This window comes from Rattus rattus, chromosome 1 (genome assembly GCF_011064425.1).
Source record: "Rattus rattus isolate New Zealand chromosome 1, Rrattus_CSIRO_v1, whole genome shotgun sequence".
Taxonomy (NCBI): Eukaryota; Metazoa; Chordata; class Mammalia; order Rodentia; family Muridae; genus Rattus; species Rattus rattus.
The window spans coordinates 258,007,927-258,024,623 of NC_046154.1; the positions used below are offsets into that span (position 1 = coordinate 258,007,927).

The 16,697-nt window shown below is 47.9% G+C and overlaps 1 protein-coding gene across 4 annotated transcripts in view; it reads right to left on the reverse strand.

The window, feature by feature from the left end:
* Positions 1-385: 385 nt before the first annotated feature.
* Brd1 (bromodomain containing 1) overlaps positions 386-16,697 on the reverse strand; it is a 48,041-nt gene continuing 31,729 nt past the window's right edge. Inside the window, exons 8-14 of one of the 4 annotated variants that reach the window (XR_004389771.1) lie at positions 14,903-15,213; positions 14,716-14,820; positions 4,882-5,017; positions 4,315-4,442; positions 3,216-3,325; positions 2,881-3,035; positions 386-1,843 (exon numbers count right to left, since the gene is read on the reverse strand). Coding sequence is in view for 3 of the 4 variants with exons in the window: in XM_032919255.1 (XP_032775146.1) it covers positions 1,660-1,843; positions 2,881-3,035; positions 3,216-3,325; positions 4,315-4,442; positions 4,882-5,017; positions 14,716-15,213 (1,211 nt within the window). In the remaining variant the exon portion in view is untranslated. Of the gene's footprint in view, positions 1,844-2,880; positions 3,036-3,215; positions 3,326-4,314; positions 4,443-4,881; positions 5,018-14,715; positions 15,214-16,697 lie in introns of all 4 variants that reach the window. The other 3 variants (XM_032919263.1, XM_032919271.1, XM_032919255.1) reach the window with 3 other exon arrangements.

Here is a 16,697-nt window from a genome sequence, read left to right on the forward strand (position 1 = left end):
CAGACAATCTCTCAGGTGGAGATACCTGGCCCTGGCTTCCCAGGAAGCAGGGATGACAACAGGATTCAACCTCTTGTTAGCTCTCTGTATCCTTGACAATCTCAAGACACACCAAGCCATTCCTGTAGCAGCTCACACCCCAGCCCACACATGCACCAGCTCCACCCCACGGGCTGTCCCAGGGCAAAAATCAACCACAACTCAAACCAGAACCAACAGCAGGAGGTGGGGTGGGCAGCAGTGGACAGCAGGTGGAAAGTCAACAGTGTCTGCACACCATCAGCACAGATCCACTGCCTCAGTCCACCCCAGGCTTCCTCAGAGAGCCAGAAGGGGATGCTGACCCCCCTTTTTTTTAACCATCTGCCAAACACGGGACAAAAACTACCAAAGGAAGACTTTTTATTTTTCAAGTTTCTATGGAGATATTACAAACATGTAGACTTAAAAGAACATTTAAAATTTTTAGTAACTATTTAGCTTTAAAATAAAAATATGATTAGGCAAAATAATAAATAATGCCATCCCAGGTCAGCTGTTAGATCAAGTGTGTCACACCTGGTCACACCACCCACTCAAGGCCTCAGTGCTCCCACATGTACCTCAGGCTACAGCTCACCCAGCCTCCTAGTGATGCAGGAATGAGAGGGCCACACTGTCCAAATCTTCACTTTATTTTTAATATAAAAATGCAAATTTGGAAACCCACCCTGCCTTTTCCCCTAACATAATGCTTTACCTCTTAGAAATAAAAATAAAGTACTAATTCTATATACATCACATGTACCATACAAAAATGTATCCAAAGGTCTATTGCTACCAAAGTGTTCTAAATTAAAACAAGTTACAGAAAGCTCCTCATTGTAAACAAAAGATTACAAGTTACAAAAATCAAAGTACACACAGGCCCATCATGTATATAACCTCGCAACACATTCTGCTCCCACACCAAGTTGAGTTTTTATGTGCCTGTATAAAAATGCATATCAATATACCTTTGCAAATTTATTTTTTCATTATAAAGCAAATGAGTACACTTTCTACAATAAATAACCCGCTGGGAGGCACACCTGCAGGAGCCAGGGCGGAACAGGAGACTCAGGGCAGTCGGAACGGTGAGAACGGGCCCTGGCCGGCAGCAGCTGGCGGGACATTTTTTGGTGATTTGCAAGTGATGCACACAGCATAAATTTATTCCCTCTTTGCACAAAGTACCATTCAAAATAATGTCATTTTCTTTCTTAAAATACACATTTGTCATTGTAAATTTACACCCCGTCTTATTAAATAAGCGGTACTCTGTGTAAAGAGCATGATCTACAAAATTATTAAACATTCAAAAGTCTTTAAAAAAAAAAAAAAAAACCCTACAGATTAGAAGTAAGTGAGGCCTCGGCACTCGGCACCTGCAGTGGGACCCCACACCACACTGCTCGGAACAGACCCTCCTCACCTGCGAAGCCAAGACCAGATGGTTTCATAGAAAACTTGGAAGTGAAACCTCCCCTCCCGGGGGGGAAAAGAATTAAAGAACTACACCTAGAAAATCAGAATAAGTTAAGTTCTGAACAATATACAAACATGTACAGCTTATCAACACTATTGACAGGGCTCCTGGCTGGCTGTGGCTTTAGCCACTGCCTTTTGCTGGAAGCCACCTCAGTCAATGTCACTGAGGTCACTGGCTGGCTCCCCATGGACTCGGCTCAGATGATTCATGGCTCGATCAAATGCAATCCGCACAGCCTTCCGGATGCTAGAGTTCCTCCCTTCCATCATTTTCAGTTTGTCAATGGTCTCGTCCACACCAAGAGGAACCATCTTGGACTTGGGAAGCCACTGCCTTTTAAAGAGAAGACAGAGCATAAGAACCGCCAGCCCATACTTGGTATGGCCCACTAACCATCAGCCCATGTGCGCAACAAGGAACCTGGCGGGGTACCCAACCCAAGCTCCCCACATGCTGGACACCTCATGCAGGAAGTTCAGCTGCATAGGGCATCCACCTAGCCAGCCCTGTCTGGACTCAGGTAAGGCATGTAAACCATAATACAATCCTCTTTTCCATACACATGTAAGTGGCCTTGGAGATAAATCTGGAACATACAGCTATGCGCACAGAACAGGCCCAAGATAACACAAGTGTGTGGCCCACTAGGTGAGCCCAGGTACACGTGTATGTAAGGGACCAAGCAGGATGTGTATACACATAACATAGGCCAGTGAACTCTGGAGCAGAGTAAGGAGGCATCCTAGGATGGGTGAGAAGACTATACACAGAACCATCGAGTGGGCAAGGCCAGTCTAAGCCTCACTGAACACCAACTGCCAGGAGCCAGAGCCAGGCAGAGAGAAGAGGACCACAGGGGACCTGCTATCTCCCCAAGAGTGGCCACTCAACAGGACACTACTGACGCACCTCTTAGTCCTAAGCAAGGCCAGCTGAAAGGACCTAGTTACACAGGAAAGGGCTGGATTCAACTAAATATGGTCAAGGTGTCACTAGATAATACCCTCAGGGGATATTAGGGTCTGATCCGTGGCATAAGGGAGTTCCGGTAGCTCTGGGTAGAGAGAGGACAGGAAGATGGAGAGGGTGGAAAGGGGTGGAGCTTGTGTCCTGGCAGAGCTGTAGGATCAAAAAGCCCATTGCAAGAGAGTCTAGAGCAAGAACTAAAGACAGCCTGAGCCGCTCAGGGATCTAGGAAGTGAGAGGAGCTGTCAGCAGGAGAGACCAGCACTCCACCGTGCCCAGGCGGCAGCAGACAAGGACCAGGAAAGACTGCTCGGAGGCACCCTGACTCAGCATGGGTAAGCGAAGCCCCAGGAGTAACAGAACCCCAGCTCTGCCTGCTGTAGAGTTCCAAACACCACACTCACCAGCTTCTCTTATTGTCGAAGAACAAAACAAGGAACAGCTTCTCCTCAGACTTGGTCTGCATGTGTTCACCGATCTTCAGCACATCCAGGGGCGGGGCGGGGATGGTGACACCATTGTGGTGGCCAGGCACTCGTGGCATCTTGGGGTCAATAATCTGCCAAGGACATGCTCCAGTGACTCAGAGCCACATGCCTAAACCCACAGCCATTCATACACCTACCCCAAGCTCTGACAATCACACCTTTGGCAGCACAGAACTGCAAGGTGCATAGCATGCACTGGCGCCCCAACCCAGGTCCCACCAGAACACCCTACTCACTGCCTCCAGACTCACCAGTGCTGGGTAGGAGGGATAGCCGCTGCACTTGGCCCACACCACCTTCAGGGGCTCCAGGACGGAGGCAGCAGCATCGGTGGAAATCCACATGCTGTTCTGTCCCACCTCTAAGAAAAAAGGAGCACCTGAGTCAGACCAAGCAGGAGAACCACTAATCCCCAACACAGCCACTAAGCCTGGGGCTAGAAAAAGTCCACTCCCCTCAGGTCCCAGCTCCCCTAGCTGCTAGAGCAGATAGTTCTACAACACCTCGGCCAGGAGAAGCAGGAACCTCACTGTTCCTCCTGTGGAAGTGAGGCCTAGAAGCCTGTCAAAGGCCTCCCTGCTTCCCACCACCCCCAGTTCTAAGGCCTAGGATTTCAGGTCCCCTGTACCGCACCATACTTAAACCTCTATTCTAAAGACAGGATCCTTAGCATGTACCAGATGCCTATTACACAACCAAACAGCCAAATACAAGTTCTGGCTTATTCCAAACTACTGCCACCTGGCTCTTGTGAGCCTCGCTGAGTATATCCAGCCGCCCAGGACACACCTGTGTACAGGCCTCACCGACTACAGTTGGTAAGTGATGCCACTCTCAGCAGCACAATGTACTAGCTTCTCCATAACTCAGGACCTCCAGCACTCCTGTCACACTGCACTGCAGCCTCTATGGCCACAGCCCATTCCCTGCAGTCTCCAGCCCTTCTCAATTTCAGGTCTTTGCCCTGACAAGCCTCAAACAACAGCCAAGTACTTCTATCCCCGGAGTGGGCTTGGTCCACTAACAGGAAAATCTAAACAGCATCAGCCTAGCAGCCACTCCTCCCTTACACGGAGCCTGAAGCTAGGAATGATCAGCCTGCTGTGACACCTTCAGTTACAAAGCAGATATCCTCAACAGACCCTGTCCTGGACAAATACCATCATCAGGAACTACCCAAGCCAAGTACAATGCAGCCCCGGACAGGCCTGAAACCCGAGGCAGCGGCCCTCCATCAGTGAGTTAAGCATATGCTTATTCCTTTCCTCTAATGTGGGGGGGCTTGACTCACAGCCCCAAGCCACCAAGACCAGACCTTGCCTTTCCATCCAAGTCTGTATCCCAACTCACCAGCTGCAATCCTGGCCGCCTTGGCGTAGTTTCCATTTTCAATACAAGATATCAGCTCACTGCGGTCTTCCAGTGTGTGCCTTCGTACAAGCGCGGGCTTCCCTCGGCCACACTTGGGTGTACTAAAGCTTCGGGAGGAAAGCAGAGATGAGTCAAACTCAGACTACGGTTTATAGTGCCCTTCCTGGGGCTTCATCCTGTACCAGGTGCCAGGCTGCCAAGGGACAATGTGGTGTGGAGACCCAAGGAAAGTAAGCCTGTCCCCATGAGGCCACTTGACAGAGTGGTCACTACAGTACCGATAGGCAGAGCACTCAGTGCACACCACAATCTTAGTAAGAGAAAAGATTTGGGGAGTGGGAAGTACAGAGTTTAATTATACTGATTTAATTATACACTGATTTAGAGTAACTTCTGACTTCTGTTAAATTCTACTGAGCAGGTTCAATTTATCCCGTGAGAAATTGTCCCTGAATGGCAGAGCACACACATAAACTCCAGGGCAATCTTTCTAGATCTTCATTCAGAAGGCGGCCAAGGCCCCTGCTGCAGAAGGCAGAGGGCTACCTTGAGTCACAGAGTGGGCTGTTGCTGGAACAAATGCTGGACTCAGATGCACAGCGCCGTCGGGGCGCAGCTTTCCTCCCTGGGCAGCTGCCTGGCTCCTGCTCGCTTCTAGTACCCCCAAAGCCATTGGTGAGACCTGGAACACAAGAAGCAGACAGATACACGGTCACAATACACCAGAGCGCTAGCTCAACTTAATACCCTTTCTCCTCCTTAAAAATTACAATCAGTTTTCCAAATAACTGTGCTTCTGTGAGGCAGGGTCTCAGGTCCAGGTTGCTCCTGAATCTCTGATCTTCTTGCCTCCATCCCTGGTTCCTGAGGTGCTGGGGCTCAAGCCCAGAGTTCCCGGCTGCTAGTCCAGCTAGTTGAGCTACATCACTGGCCCCACAAAGAACATTCTATACACAAAAGCCAGCACCTCATCTCTCACTCCCACGACCTCAGTGGACAGACGCAGAGGCACTGCTGTGTAAGCTCAGCACAGCAGACCACAGGAAAAAGTCAGAGCAGTTCTGCACATGCTCAATGAGTTCCATGAGTGCAAAGCAAAAAGAAACTGTCACCACTTCCCAAGTTAACCTATCACATGCTGTAAGGTCTGTGAGCTTACAACAAAACCAGACTGTCCACTAGACAAGGTAGCAGTGTCTAGATGAGAGCCCTGCAGTACCCGAGGGAGGTGGAACACTGCAGTCCTCCACAAAATACACTGGCCACGCACAACTGTAGGGAGGGGAGGAGGGGAGAGGGGAGGGGGAGGGAGAGGGGAGGGGGAGGGAGGGGAGGGGAGGGGAGAGGGAGAGGGAGGGGAGAGAGAGAGAGAGAGAGAGAGAGAGAGAGAGAGAGAGAGAGAGAGAGAGAGAGCGCACAAAGAGAGATCAGGGCAATACAGTCCAGTAACAGAGCACCTGCCTAGCATGCATGCAGGCCCTGGGTCTGACCACCAGCAAAAAAAAAAAAGAAAAAAAAAAAAAAAAAAACATCAATGTTAACAAGGACTTTTTTAAACATATGGATAAAACATTTTAAACTAGCAAGTGTGGGCCCAATTCACCTGAGCAATGCCAGGTCCCCAAGCACCAAAGAATGTGGAACTTGGCAGGAAGCTGAGCCAAGATATACATCAGGTATAATGTCTGCACAAACGCAACCACAGCATCTGGATATTTGTAAAGTATTTTAATAAAGGCAAATCTGAGTCAAGGCAACCACCATATTCCTCGCAAGCAAGCGTGACCCTCAATTTAAGTCAGTAAGTAGAAAAAGGCACATCCACCCATGGTCCTTGCAGACCTCCCTGATTCAGAAGGATCATGTCCCCAGGCTGTGTGCTTGTCTGGCTTCTTCTGGCTGCACCAGTTTGGGAAAGGGAAGGGGACAGGAACAGCAAACAGACAACACTTTTTGTTCACATATGCCCATCTTCCCCATATAACCTTAAAAATGTAAGCTCTATTTTCCAAAGTAAAGCATGTAAACTTATTTTTAAAGAATGTTTTCTTGGACGTATGAGGTGACTAAGGTCTTCACTGCGTTCTCCCACATCACACCTGTGAAAGGACCTGCTTGTGCTAAAGACTTCTGAGAAGCTTCCTTGTTTGCTCACTGGCAAAGCAGAAGACACAGACAGGGAAGAAGCCACATTCCTCTCCTAAAAGCCTCAAGGCTCAAGAATTCTTAGGAGGTAGGAGAACATGGTGCTGCCTTGGGTAGGTGCAACACACAACGTAGAATGGACACCTGCTGACTTAGGTCAGCAAAGTCAACACAGAGACAGCCCTGCTACCTGGATGGACAGAGAAACGCAGAGCCCTTGCTCCAGGACCCAAGATCTTAGAAAACTACAAGCCCCAAATCATCTGCCATGGCTAGGCGGAACTGGCAGGTCAAGCCTCTCTGTGCTAGGAGACACCCCAGGAAAGGACCCAGAAGTACAGTTCCCACAAACACTTGGTACTCCCGACAAGGATGGCAATAGCTTTTACCTGCAGCAGGGGCCTTGTCAGGGCCTAAACAGCCCTTGGGGAGTCTGGAGGAGGTTGGAAAAACTAAAAGAAAGTTTGTAACTTTGAGAAGGGAAAAAATATGATTAAATGTCTCTGCCATTTTCCCAAGTGTTTAATTACCAGGGCACACTGCATCTGGGCTCCTAAGTTTACAGAAAGTTTTCACACGTTTCATAAAGACACCTTGAAAAGCTGGCAGAGCCACTGTGAAACCTGAGAAGCTTCCAGGAGAGACCCCTGGGGCCTGCAGAGACAAGCAGTTCTCTGGGCCTGCTTTTCAGAGGGTGCTACAGCCCAAACTACTACAGTGCTTGCATGGCCCAATCAGATTCTTATTCCAAGGCCCTGGACATGCCCCAAGAGGCAACACAGGCCAGAGACACGAGCTTGAAAAGCTCTTGCAGCCACTGTCTGAAGAATGCATGGCTGTGACCCAAAGCCAGGTAATGAGCAGTCTCTGCCTCCCTCTTTGTGATCCACTTCCTACAATGATTCTCCCATTAGCTGCGGAAAGGAGAGCAAAGGAAAGTGCCCTCCTAGCACTGAAGTTTACTGTAGAAGATCACATACATGCCAACTACTCCTGACAACCAGAGCAAAAGATGAGATGGCTTCTACACAAAGCCAATGGCCCCATGCATATGGTGCAGAGGGTCCTGATGTCTCCAAAGACTAAGGCAGAGTTCAAACGCCTGCCTTACTCAGGACCAAAGGAGCCCACAAAGTAGCACTGCAACATGTCCCTAGGTGGGCCAGCCTCAGCCTTGTAACTACCACAGCATCCCTAAAAGCTCCCCCCGGCCCAGGTATCTACAGCACAACTGGGGTACACAGAGTGGCCAATAAAGGGTACCCTGAGGTGCTCAGGTCTTCAGCTCTCACCCACAGGCCAGGGAGAAGTCCCAGGTTGTCTATTTGCAAAGCTGAGAGGCACAAGGTGGGATAGTAGGGACATGATCCTTTCTACCATGGGCTCCTAACCTGCACAATGCAAGAGCTCACGGGCTGCAGCAAGTGAGAATGTTGGGGCCTAGTAAGCTACACTGACCAGGCTCTCACCTACAGAACACACAAGGCTTATGAGATATTATAGTCACTGAGTGCATCCTTGCTGGTAACACCCACTACCAAGAGACAGCTCCCCAGAGTCCACGGATTCATTTCAGACAGCACAGGATCGTGTGCCCACAGCTCCAGCTTGTTCTCACCTACTGCACCTCAACAAGCCTGCGTCCTAGGCTCGGAACGCAACCACTTGAGGGTGGCAGCAGAGGCATCTATGGTCTTCCGATGGCACCAAAAGAACGTCACAGTGGGTGCATGTTCCCACCTTCTGATAAAAGCATGGCAAACAATACCACCCCACCCACCACTCTGCTTTTCATGAGTGAAGACACGGCTGCATATGGCCACAACAGGCCAGAAGCCAGGCCGAAATGCCCTCCCGAGGGCCATGCAGGACTTCCCAGTTGGCTCAGCAGATATCCGCACAGCTAGTAACTAGACGAGCAGTGCTTAGTAAGCCAAGACACATGGAAGGAGAGGAAAGGGACACCAGACAGAGAACAAAAGATGCTAACAACCAAGTAAGGAGCTCTATTTAGGGCCATTAGGGCAACGAGTGTGTACAGTCAGTCCCTTCAGACACCTAGACCAAGACGCCCTAACCAGAGCCCCCAGTCATCACAGGTCAGTTTTGGATGTGCTCAGGATGAGGCTCAAACTGCTGGATTTGTTGTCCAAGCTACAGCAGGTTCTGCTATAGCACCAGGAAGACCTGAGGCACCGAGACATCAGCTCAGGCACCAGGCTCCTCCAACTGCTGGCCCGGGACAGATCTCCTCCAGGGTAGGTGTGTCTGAGTGTCTGTTTAGAGGATGGCTCAGCAGATGACTCCAATGTGATCCTCAAGAACTAGGAGCAAGATAAGAAGGCAGCGAAGGCTTTGCAATCCAAGAGGCCATTTAGCAGAACTCCAGTCCAAGTCGAGGTTAAGAGAAAAGGATTAGGATCCAAAGAGTGAGCTACCCAGGCACATTAGTGGTTAACTGAGAACCTGGAAAACAGTGAGAAGCCATTTAGTCTGACTGCAAGGGCAGGAATGTCTCCTCCCTCAACAGCCTTGGCCATGGAAGACATTCACTTGCTTATCACCACACCACACACTTCATGGAGAATCTCCACACCACAGTACGAGTAAGGAGTGACACGGGTCCTGGCCTGATGGTCCATTGACGGAAATAAAACAGGCAGAGTAAAAAAAATCTACGAAACAGAGCCAGCTCCAAAAATTATGATAACCATAACAGCAGTCACACCATGCTCGGCACTGCCCACATGGCCCGCCTGTCCTGCAGGCATGAGCAAGCGGAGGCCTGTGGATGGGCAGTTTAAAAATAAGTAAGTCCATACTTAATCTAACTTGGAATCTTGCAGTGCACTGGAGAGCACCAGAGAATTCCCCTAAAAGTTCAGTGCCAGATGAACCTGGAAAAGATCAGAAGGTTCTGAATATTCCAAGTCCTCAAACAGCGAAGAACTGCAACTTGAAACAAGAAATCCAGGTGCGCAGAAAGCACCAGAAGGTTCAAGTGGAGGCACAGCCAGCACCGATGGTAGGATGGGCCCATTCAGCCCATGCCTGGCCCACCATGGGCCAAGCAGATGCAGCAGTGGACGCCTCCTGTTCCTGAGGGTCAGATCTTAGTGCTAATAAGGCTCCCGGCTGCTCAGGAGTGCGATTAGGAATTCATCATGCATCCACTGAAATCTACTGCCATTCTGGAATAAGAAAGCAGAAATCTCCATTTCAGTCAGGATCAAAGGCACTGGGGAATCACACAAACTAAAGGTCTATTATTAAGACTCCGTGGGACTCACCGTTATTACTAAGAACCCAGAAAAGAACTGAGATGTGCACACACATAACATTTCATGAACTCGTGATTAGTAACCCAGAGGTGACAAACAGTCTCGCAGAGCCCATACGGCCTAGTTAGCCACAGTACTTGGCAGAAGCTGCCAGGTACAGAGCAGGGGCTCAAAACAGCAGCTCCACGGTGAAAGCTTTTTCTACAGTGTCTTGCAGGGTCAATAAACTTTCTGTTGCTGAAAGATATGAACCCTGAGGAGAAAGCCATCCTGTGCATGCAAGTCACTTGGTACTGAGACACTCACTGAGCAATCTCCTAGCAGTAGAACACAGCATAGTACGGCCAGTTCAGTGTCAAAGGACTTCCAGAGAGCTCAAAAGACACCAGTCTTGCACTAAATGCGGCTAAGAAAAGCTAAAGTTACATGGCTTCAGAAACACCCAGAAGTGAAACAACTTCCGTTTCAAGCTGCTTCCTCTGGCATATTAGAACTGCTTCATCAAAACCAAGTGTTATTGGATTTAAATAAGAGGGCATTGAGAACAGTTTCTATAAAATTACTGAATGCAAAATAAAAATGAAATTAGCTGGGCCTACTAGTACAGGCCTGTGATTTCAGCTACTTCAGAGGCTGAGGTAACAGGCTAATGAGTTAAGGCCTTTGTTATAGAAAAGGTTCAAAACCAGCTTGTTTCAAACTTTTCTGAAAGGGTCACCAAGATGGGTCAGTGCAAAGGTAAAGGTACTTGCTACACAAGTCTAATGTATGTTGGGACCCACATGGTAGAGACAATCTTTTGATCCCCACACACACTGTGGCACGCATGCACGCACGCACGCACACACACACACACACACACACACACACACACACACACACACACAGTTGAAAGGGGCTCCATAGTACACAACTTGCCATGAAGCACCAGAGTCAACCTCTAAGATAGACAGACAGACAGATATAAAGTTGTGTGTGTGTGTGTGTGTGTGTGTGTGTGTGTGTGTGTGTGTGTGTATGTATGTATGTGTGTGTTCATGTTCCCTAGTATCACACACACACACAAGAAGTAAAATTTGAAGAAATTTTTCGGTAACCAAAAAAAAAAAGAAAAAGAAAAAAGAAAAAAAAATCACAATTTACTGAGTTTGGCAAGAAATGCTCTTCAGGGTGTGGTGCTTCAGGCCAGGTAACTCAGAGACATCGATGGAGAGAGATGGAGAGGTGCCAACAGTCCACTGTCACTACCAGGCCAGCCTTGCCCTTCCAAATCTCTGACCTGGACCACCAGGCAAGGTTCCAGGAAACAGATTTCGCTCATCAGCAACTTATGTACTGCTCACTGCTGACGCGCAGACAAGAACAGCCAACACTAGAGTGCCTGGGAGGAAATGCAATTTCCTTAGTGTGGTGGTCTGAGTGAGAATGGCCCCCATCTGATCACATTTGAATGCCTGGTCCCCAGTTGGTGAAGTGTTTAGTAACATTTAGAGGTGTGGCCTTGTAGGAACTGTGTTGCTGGGGAGGGGTTTCCAGGTTCCAAAGCCCAGGCCGTTGGGCTAGCATTCCCTTTCTCTGACTCATGCTTGTAGATCCGATAAGAGCTCTCAGCACCAAAATGGTGAGGGACTGACAGACTCTAACCCTATGGAACCATGAGCCATAAATCAAATGCCTGCTCTTACAAGTTACTCTTCACAGCAACAGAAAGGTAACTAAGACAGAAGCTGGTACCAGGGAGTTAGGGTGACCGGCCTGACCATGGTACTTTTTGGAAAACCTTGGGACTTTGGAACACTGTAAGTGGGGTTAATGAGCCAGAGTAATAGGAAGCCTGGAAGACCATCCTGAAAGCAACGTAGACTAGGAAGGGCCCGTTCAAGAGCTTTAAGAGGGAAACAACATTAGCAACTGGGCTAAAGACCATTCTTGTGATATAACAATGTGGATGCTTTTGTCTTTAATCTAAGACTCAGCCGGAGATACCAGGAGGTGGTGGTGTGCGCCTTTTATCCCAGCCTATGGGAGCAGAAGCAGGCAGATCTCCAGGTTCCAGGTCCGCCTAGTCTACAGACCCAGGACAGCCAGGATTACAAAGAGAGGGTTTCTGTCTTGGAAAAACAACAACAACAACAATCAGCCCGAAACTAAATTAGAATGGGAGAGGGGGATTTAATCTAATAAACTCTGTTGTATAGTTGTTAGTAATCACTCTTATGTGTTATCTACAATGAAAAAGAACAAGTGTGAAAAAAAGAAAACACAAAATACAGAGTTTAAGGAGAAAAGAAATAGCACCAAATTTAATAATGGAGCCCAGGCTTGTTCCAACAGAGAGGAGGAGAAATGGAATAAAAGGAGTGGTGTCCTTAGGATGAGATTCTACTCAGCTGACCCTTGTGAGAAGAACAGGGCTAAAGAATGATCTGTTCCTAAAAAGCAACAAGTCAAGGTTTATGCCAATGTAATTCAAGTCGGGCCAAGTTCCATCCCCGCTGGCAGCCTAATACAGCTCTTCAGCCCGGCCGTTCTGACTTCAGAGTCTTGTTGAAGAATACAGGAATGAAGGAGGTATGGGATCTTCCTCCTCTCTTAAGGAAAGTCACTGAAACCAGACTCGTTGAAGGTCAGTCTCTGCATGGGGAAGTCCGAAAGGCTACTGAGTGTGGCTGAACTGTATTGGAGATGCCAAGATGTTGAAGCTGCCAACGTTACAGGACGTCTACCAAGGAGAGCTACAAACAGCATGGAACCAGTTCATCAGGGAGATGGTTTGCAATCCGCAGAGCTGGAAGGAAAGCCACCTCAGTCTTTGACATTGGACACAGAGCTATAGGACTGGGAGTTTGCCCTGCTGGGTTAAAGCCTTGCTGTGGTCTAGTATTTCCTCACTGTGCTCCCTCTCCTGCCTTTTGGAATGTTCATGTATTTTCTGTGCCATTGTATGCTGCAAGTATGTGATTTGTTTTTTTATTTTGATTTTACAAGGGGTTAAAATGAGGAGTCTCAGAAGACTTTGAACTTTTAAACTGTTGAAACTGTGAGACTATGGGGACTTTTGAAGTTGGACTAAATAAATACACTTTTCACTGTGATATAGCCACAAGCCTACAGGGGCCCAAGAAATGGAATGTGGTGTTTTGAATGAAACTGTTCCCTGTAGCATCACGTATTTGAATATTTGTCCCCAGTTAGTGTAACTGTTTGGGAAAGATTAGGGAGGTATGACCTTATTGGAAGAGGTGTGTCGCCAGTTTTAAGGTTTCAAAACCCAAGCCATTTCCAGTCAGCGATCTCTCCTGCTTGTGTGATCACTATCTCTCCTCTCTCTAGTGCCATGCCTGCCAGGATGCCTGACATCTCCTTGCCATGATGGGGACAGACTCTTAACCCTCAAGAAACATGAACCTCATTTCTCTTCCAAGGAAGTCGCCTTTGTCATGTGTCTCTTTATAGCAACAGAGAAGTAACTAAGACGCTAATCCAGGTAAAAAACAAAGGTGTAAGTAAACCTGCCTCCAACAGAGCAGACACTGAACATCACATCTGATGCTGGCAACCACTGCCTCAGAGCACAAACACCCACTCCCCACTGTGTCTTATCTGGGATTGGACGGGAAGGAGGCTGTGAGGAAGCCAGGCCAGTGCTGTCCAAGCACAGCACAGGGAATTTCCATGGAGGTTCTAAAGGTACAGGCACACATGGCAACGTCTTAGAAAATAAAAACACTACTCAGGTTAACCGTGGGCCTAGGTGATGGCTCAGTGGGAATTCATGTGCCACCAAGCTGATGGCCCCAGTTCAATCCCAGAGATAATGAACTTCCCGGTTCTCTGATGATTTATTCCCAACCCCACCCCATTATGTATGCACACTGTGGCATCCAACCAAACTAATTTAGCTTTTTTTGTTTGTTTTTGTTTTTTTGAGACAGGGTTTCTCTGTGTAGCCCTGGCTATCCTGGAACTCACTCTACAGACCATGCTGGCCTCAAACTCATAAAAGTCTGCCTGTCTTCTTCCCACCCCCCACCCGCTACCCGCCACCCCCCCCCCCCCCCCCCCCCCCCGGCCAGTGCTAGAATTAAAGGCATGAGCTACAAAACCTAAGCAAATTTCTCATTTAAAAAGAAAAGGACTACCTCCATTAAGAACAAAAAGCTGGGGGCTAGAGAGGGTTCAGAGATTAAGAGCACTGCCTGCCTTTCCAGAGGTCCTGAGTTCAATTCCCAGCAACCACATGGTGGCTCACAACCATCTGTAATGGGATCTGATGCCCTCTTCTGGTGTGTCTGAAGACAGCAACAGTGTACTCACATACATAAAATAAATAAACAAATAAACAAACCTTTAAGAAAAAAAAAAAGAAAAAAGCTTACTAAAAAAGAGAAACGTTTTGAGTATGATTTTACCAAGCATTAGTAGTACATGTACCTTGACATGTACTTACCAGTCAAGTGCACGTGTACTAAAACAAGATACAAAACACATCGAGGGAACATCACAATTTTCTTTAAGCCAATTATGAAGTGTTACAAGTAATGAGATGACAGAATATTTTCAGAAAGCTCAGGGAAGATGCAGTCTTCAGTAAAGAGAGGTTCAGGTTCAAATCTATGGCTCAGTTTGTGGGCACTGCTCTTAGGCGACACCCACTACCCCAGGACACCTAGTGCCAGGTGTGGCCATTCACAAGTACCAGTTTACACACACATGCACACAATAGTCAAGGTACGCAAATCACATTCAAAGTCAATAGGTGAAAAGCCACAGAGAAAGAGGAGGAACAAAGGAGGGCGGGGCCAGACATGCCACTGCTGTATGGCCAGCTGCTGGGTTGCCAAGAGGCTGAATGGCCGCTGGTTGAAACAGTCTGCAGCTTTAGGACTGAGAGGATGCTCAGCACCACAGTTTTACATTAAGAGTTCCCCGGAGAGCTGCCCCTGACATTTACCTGTATCCAGGCGCTTTCCCGGGGACTCCTCCTCCACTTCGGAGTCTCCACATGTGCTCCTCGACCTTTTCCTTGGCTGCAGTAGAGTCTCCAACCTCGGAAGGACTACAGACAAAAAGGTTTTGGTCCCTAGCTGAGGAGAAGTTGGCTGGGTTTCAGTGTTCTTGGCAGACTTTGGGGGGCTTACACTTTTCGATTTGCAGAAGAGAACAGAAGTGCGTCTGTTTACATCGCTTGATGGCTCCGCCACTGCGGAGGCCGCCGCCGCCGGCACATCGCCACTACTGGCGAGGGTGGGCTCTGGAGGGTGTCCGCTTACCAGTGCGCTCTGAGTGCAAGTGCTATGTGATGCATTATCAAATGTGACTCTTTTGAATAGCTTACTCTGCTCGGGGTTGAGTTCTACTGGTTTGAGGGTTGGTGGTTCTGAATTAGTCTCCGGGTCTGAAGGAAGAGGTAATGCATCTGATGGTTCAAGTTTAGGGGGAGATTTATCTCCTGAAAAAATTATAAATAAAGTGATTTTGAAAACTGAAGATTATAAAATCTATTATAAAACTTATATAAATGTGAAGTCCACCAAAACACTAATTCAATTAAGGAAACAGCATCACACACAATGGTCTGCTCTCGTGTGCAGCCCGGGGCCTCAGGTAACACTGTGTGTTTCCCTAACAAAAGATTTCGGGCCTGGTGTCCTACGCCCAGGTGCACAAGTTACTTTCTGGAAAAAACTGTGAAAGAGCATTTAACACACAGCAATATTAAAACTCTTATCTGAGTTCAGGACAATCTCTGCATCAGTATGTACTTACCTTGAGGAAACAGTCATAGAACTCAGGGAGCCATAAAGGTTCCACAGTAGCTTACGCTGCAGCACAAAGTGACGAAGAGAAAGAAAACAAACACTGAACTGCCGAACCAGGGCTTCTAAGCCAAAGCCAAAGCCAAAGTCTGGGGGTGGTAAGTGGCTGGTGAAGACTCTAACGGAGGTAGGCTCATCTTCGCTCCCTTAGAATACACAGACCAGCGAGTTGCCCACTCTACCCTCATATCTTTAAAAATAAAAAAGACCCCCAAACTTATTTCAACCTCTTCAGGAAGTTTAGGTAGAGCTGGCTCAGTGGTTAAGAGCACGCGCTGCTCCTGCAAGGGACAGAGGTTCAGTTCCCAGCACCCACGTAGCAGTCAACAACTCTGTCTAACTCCAGCTCTGAGCAATCCAACGCCCTCTTCTGGTCTCTGTGGCACAAGGCATGTGCACTTGGCACACTTCCAGAGGCAAAACACTCATACAATAAAATAAAATAAAATAAAATAAAATAAAATAAAGATAAAGATAAAACCAATATGACCTGACATCTTAATCATTAAACGCAAGCCCAGGGAGAAATATCTTCCTGTCCCCACACACAAAGGGCTCACGACAGAAGAGCAGTGAAGCCCACTGTGTAAGGTTAGGCCCCCCGGTTAAACTGCTAAGGATTCTTTCAGAAATTCTCACTACAGGACATGTGGTAGGAAACTTAAGAGCATCCATTTCAACATTCCAAAGTAGCATGCACGTGTTACCACTAGGTATAGTTTCTACTTTATTCGAAGTACAAATCTCCCACAAAACATTTACACTCAAAAGTCACTGTGAAAATAAAAGGCTACTCAGGGTCACTTGATTAACTCACAACAAAGGCTCTATGCCAAGACTGGTCTCCTTGTCCTCCCCCTACCAGCAACACAAAGCTGAGGGACACCAGACTGGAGACAGCCACATTAGTGGCTCGGGGCTCACTGTGTGCCCGTGGAGCCTGTGAACAACCCCACCACAGTGGTGACGCAGCCTCCAACAGCCTGTTGAAGAGGCTGTGGCTGAAAGCTTTACCCAGGAGTTAAGAGTGCACAAACCCCTGCTACAGGAACCAAAACTCTGTACTTGAAGAATAAACTTCCAATGAAGTGGAAATGCTCAATCTCAATCACTTACA